The following is a 4,918-nucleotide window of genomic DNA, read 5'->3' on the forward strand; positions in this document are numbered from 1 at the left end:
AAGGCTGAGTGTGCCCCAAATGAGTAACCTGGGGGAAACTGAGAGGGCCTCGCACCTGCCTAGGGGGTGGGGGGATGGGGGGGCGGGGGCTGCAAGGGAGCAGGCCCAGGCCCCGGCCTGGCCTCGTGGCCCAGAGACCCTGGCACGGCAGCCCCCAGCCAGCCATCTCTGCCAGCTCAGCACTGAGCCCCCAGGGAAGCCCCCAGCAGCCCCCGGGTGGGGCCCCCAGAGGAGAGTGTGTGGCTCAGAGGCCTGCTCAGCCGCCCGTGCCCTAGGTCAGCCAGGACACAGCACCCAGGGGCCCTGGGCAGTGGGAGGGCCCACAGGGTCTGGGCACCGACTCCGCCACTGGTGTTAGAGGCCACAGCCAGGCCCAGTTCCTGGTGGCCACGGAGCGTCACTGGCTCTGGAGGGAGGTGCCTCTGAGGGACTGGTGCTGGCGGAGGCCTGGGTGTCCCCTGGCCTCGGTGACGGTGATGGGCAGACAGGAGGGCCTTTTGGCCCTGGCCGCCTGGCCAGCAACTTGGGCCGTGGCCGCAGAGGCTGTGTAGCCGAGGGGGAGGGTGATGTGGAGGCTGCGGCCGCCTGGTGGAAGGGCCGTGGTGCAGCTCCACACGGGCCCTCTGGCCCCGGGGACTAAGCAGCTGCTCTGAAAACGTGAAGAATGGGAGGGCACACAGTAGCTGAGGGTGCCTCTCCTTCCAGAAGGTTCCCAGTGACACGTGAGGGGTTGGAGGAGTGGGAGCCCTCTGTGAACCCTGATGGGATGGGGCCCCCACCCCACATCCCTGTCTCTGCCTGGACCCGGGTCCCTTCCCCACCCGGCTGCCCCGGGGACAGGGGTCCAGCTGCTCACGCCTGCACCTGGGGGCCGTCAGAGCAAACCAGCCCCCCAGCCCTGCCACCCTTCCTCACTGCTCCCCAACCCCGTTCATTGTTTCCCCGGCTGCTCACATGTCAGACCCTCTCTCAGACATCAGCTCCCGCACGGCCCCTCCTGGGCCCCCACCTGGAAATGGCCTCCAGAGCCCCATCTGTTGGCCTCGCAGCATCCATCACCACCTTCAGGCTAGGCTGGCTGATGGCCCAGCTCTGAGGACCTGTGAGAGCCTGCTCAGGGGGCAGCAGCCCCCAGCCCCGACTGTAAGCCCCTTGAGGGGGCCCTGCACCAGCCCGGGTCTTAGCCCAGGGGCTCAGGTCCCAGTGCCCCAGGGTCCCCAGCACCTCCCACCCCCTTAGATGGTGTCAGCCCCTCAAGGGGGCCCTGCACCAGCCTGGGTCTCAGCCCAGGGGCTCAGGCCCCAGTGCCCCAGGGTCGCCGGGCCTCCCCCCAGATGGTGTCCCCCCTACCTGCCCTATGCTCGGGGCCCATACAGGCCCAGACAGGCCTGTGGGCTTGTCCCCGAGGCCTGGAGGTCAGCACCCAGGGCAGAGGGCCAAGGGTCCCAGAGACCTCGGGGGTTTGACCTCAGAGGTGCGGGAGGGTCCCTGAGCCGCCCTGCCCACGTGCACTCAGGCCCTGCTCTGACCCAGGTCTCGGCCGCTCCCAGGCGCTGGCTGACCTCTGCCCCCACCCAACCCCGGGCTCCCGCACTGGCTGACACAGGCTCACCCTGGCAGACCCAGGTTGACCTTTGCCGAATCCTGGCTGACCCTGGGGTCTCTAAGGCAGGACCCTGGCTGATCCTGGCTGACCCTGCACCATGTGTGTGTGTGGGGCCTTCCCTGGGCAGAGGGCACGTGCCCACCTCCCAGAAGAGACCCCTGAGGCAGGACAGCACACGGCTAGTGAGTGGTGGGGCCAGTGGACGCAGACACCTGGCAGGCCCTCAGCCCCAAAGGACATGACTGGGCCTGAGTGAGCCTGAGTGGGGCTCCAGGCGCCCCAAGGGCCTGGGGTGAGGAGCATGTGGGTGCGTGTGAGTGTGTGAGGGGCTTGCACGGAGGTCTGTGCCCACCTCAGGGCCCTTTCTGTCTCTTCCTCTCTTGGCGTCTCTGTGTTTCTCTTTGGTTGGTCTATGCACCTCTCTGCCTCTCTGCCCCCCGTCTCTCATGCCTCTCCCCGTCTCTGTCTCTTATGCACCTCTCTGCCTCTCTGCCCCTGTCTCTCATGCCTCTCCCCGTCTCTGTCTCTTACAGCCCTGTCCTTCTCGCTGACCCTGTGCCTCTCCCTGATCCTTCTGAGCCCCTGTGTGAGAGAGGGGCCTTGCGGTGCGCCCTGTGGGCTGCGTCTGTCTTGGTCTGAGGTCTGTGGGAAGCTGCTGGGGTCCCAGGGCTGAGCCCACCATCCACCCCTGGCTGTAGGGCCCACACAGGGAAGAGGAGGGATGGGGTGCATGTGATTTGGGACAGGCAGAGTCGCTGCTGGGCCCCATGGCTGGGCCCCATACCTGGGCCTGGCTCTGCCATGGGCTCAGCCAGCATGGGACCCACACCCTGAAGGGTCCTGTGGCTGGCAAGAGCACTCTGACCTGGCCCAGCCTGGGTGGATGCCAGAATAACCTATGCAAATCCTGGTGGAACCCTGCCTGACCCTGGCCTGGCACTGTCCGACTGAGGGCTGACCCTGACTGACCTTGAGTTGACCCTAGCTGACTCTGACTGACCTAGAGCTAACTGACCTGACCCTGGTTGACCCTGGCTGATCCTGACTGACCCTAGACGGACCTTAGTTATCCTGTCTGATCCTAGGCTGATGTTGGCTATTAGCCAGTGATGGCTGATAGCCAGGATATCCCCTGTTAACAGATAACAGGCTATCCCCCAGCTGACCTTGGGAAGATCCTGGCTGATCTAGGCCCGTGGGGGCTGGTGGGGAGGGACAGGGCCCTCTCCAGGCCTTGGGGAACTCACTGCCCCCGTAGGACTCCCCTGGGCTTTGGCCCCGGCCCAGGCCCCAGGCCCACCTGGCCAGGTCTCGGTTTTGGGGCCCGATTCTCAGAAGAGCAGCCTGGCTGGGACACCTGGGTTGGGCTGTGCTCGCAATGACTCAGTAGCCACCTAGAGCTATTTTGGATGTTTCAGCAGGTGATGAGGTGCAGGGGCTTGAGAAGAAAGAGAAAAACAAGAGGACACAAACACCGCTGCCTCCCCCACCCTCCCGCACCCCTGCACCCGAGCCCTCCCCCTCTGGTGACTGTGCCTGGCCACCCTAGTGGACGGGGTTCCGGTTCCTGGAGCCTGAGCCCTGGGCCAATTTTCTTTCCATCAGGGTGGCCTAGCATCTACAAACACCTCTGGACCCTGGAAGGGGTGAAGTCAGTGATGGAGCATCACCTCATTTCCATTCTGTGTTCAGACCAAGAGGATCTCCAGGAGCCTCAGGGTCCCTGGGAGGTTCTTTCCTCCATGTGAGTCACTTTTTATAAAGTGCAAGATCCAGGACCCACCCGGTGAGACCACGGCTCAGGATCTAAGATCAAGTGATGAAGCCAAAGAACAGGGGCTTCCCTGATGAATGGAACAGCATATGAGGCTAGAACCCAGGGATGAGGACCAGGGCCCAGCAATGAGGACCAGGGCCCAGCGATGAGGACCAGGGCTTAGTGATCAGGGCCAGGGCTCATGATCAGGGCCAGGACTCAGTGATCAGGCCCAGGACTCAGTGATCAGGCCCAGGACCCAGTGATCAGGCCCAGGACTCAGTGATCAGGACCAGGACCCAGTGATCAGGCCCAGGACTCAGTGATCAGGACCAGGGCTTGGTGACCAGGACCAGGACCGGTGATCAGGACCAAGACCCAGTGATCAGGGTCAGGGCCCAGTGATCAGGACCAGGACCCCGTGATCAGGACCCCACCAGGGCCCAGTGATCAGGACCAAGGGCTCAGTGATTCAGGACCAGGGCCCAGTGATCAGGACCAGGGCCCAGTTGATCGGACCAGACCCAGTGATCAGGACCAGGGCTCAATGATCAGGACCAGGACCCAATGATCAGGACCAGGCTCAGTGTCAGGACAGGAATTCAGTGATTGAACCAGGACTCAGAATCAAACCAAACTCAGTGATCAGGACACAGGGCTCAGTGATCATGACCTCAGTAGCAGTGATCAGGACAGGACTCAGTGATTTCAGGACGGTCAGGGCTCAGTGATCAGGACCAGGAACCCAGTGATCAGGACCATGGCTCAGTGATCAGGACGCAGGACCCAGTTGATCAGGACCAGGGCTCATGATCAGGGGACCAAGGGCCCAATGATCACAGGACCAGGGCTAGTGATCAGGACCATGACCCCAATGACAGGAACCTAGGGCTCAAGTGATCAGGACCAGGCTCAAGTGAGTCATTGGACCGCAGGACCAGTGATGCAGGACCAGGGCTCAGTGATCGAGAGACCAGGACGCCAATGATCAGGACCGCAGGGCTCAGTGATCAGGAATCAGGATCAGGAATTTTGAAAACCAGGACTAGAATCAGAAACCAAGACTCAGTGATTCAGGACCAGGGCTAGTGATCAGGACCAGGGCCCAGTGATCAGGACCAGGCTCAGTGATTCAGGACCAGGGCCCAGTGATCAGGACCAGGATGTCAGTGATCAGGGACCAGGGCCAGTGGAAATCAGGACCAGGGGCCTCAGTGATCAGCGACCGTAGACTCAGTGTTCAAGGACCAGGGCCCAGTGATAGGACCAGGGCCCAGTGAATCAGGACCAGGACTCAGTGATCAGGACCAGGGCTAGTGATCAGGACAGGAACCCAATTATCAGGACCAGCTCAGTGATCAGGATCAGGATTCAGTGAATTTGAACCAGGACTCAGAATTCAGAACCAAGACTCAGTGATCAGGACCAGGAGTCAGTGATCAGGACCAGTGGCTAGTGATCAGGACCAGGACCATGATCAAGGACAGGGCTCAGTGATCAGTGACCAGGGCCCAATGATCAGGACCCAAGGGCTCAGTGATCAGACCAGGACCGCA

At 62.2% G+C, this 4,918-nt stretch overlaps 1 protein-coding gene across 1 annotated transcript in view; it reads right to left on the bottom strand.

The window, feature by feature from the left end:
* Nucleotides 1-2,606, bottom strand: part of LOC112443194 (uncharacterized) — a gene marked incomplete at its 5' end in the record, with an annotated part of 10,884 nt that extends 8,278 nt beyond the window's left edge. The window contains 3 exons of the mRNA XM_024982247.2: nt 338-380; nt 464-649; nt 2,211-2,606. Coding sequence (XP_024838015.1) covers nt 338-380; nt 464-649; nt 2,211-2,606 — 625 coding nt within the window. The remainder of the gene's footprint in view (nt 1-337; nt 381-463; nt 650-2,210) is intronic.
* Between the last annotated feature and the right edge of the window lie 2,312 nt (nt 2,607-4,918).

Source organism: Bos taurus, chromosome 21 (assembly GCF_002263795.3).
Source record: "Bos taurus isolate L1 Dominette 01449 registration number 42190680 breed Hereford chromosome 21, ARS-UCD2.0, whole genome shotgun sequence".
Classification (NCBI taxonomy): Eukaryota; Metazoa; Chordata; class Mammalia; order Artiodactyla; family Bovidae; genus Bos; species Bos taurus.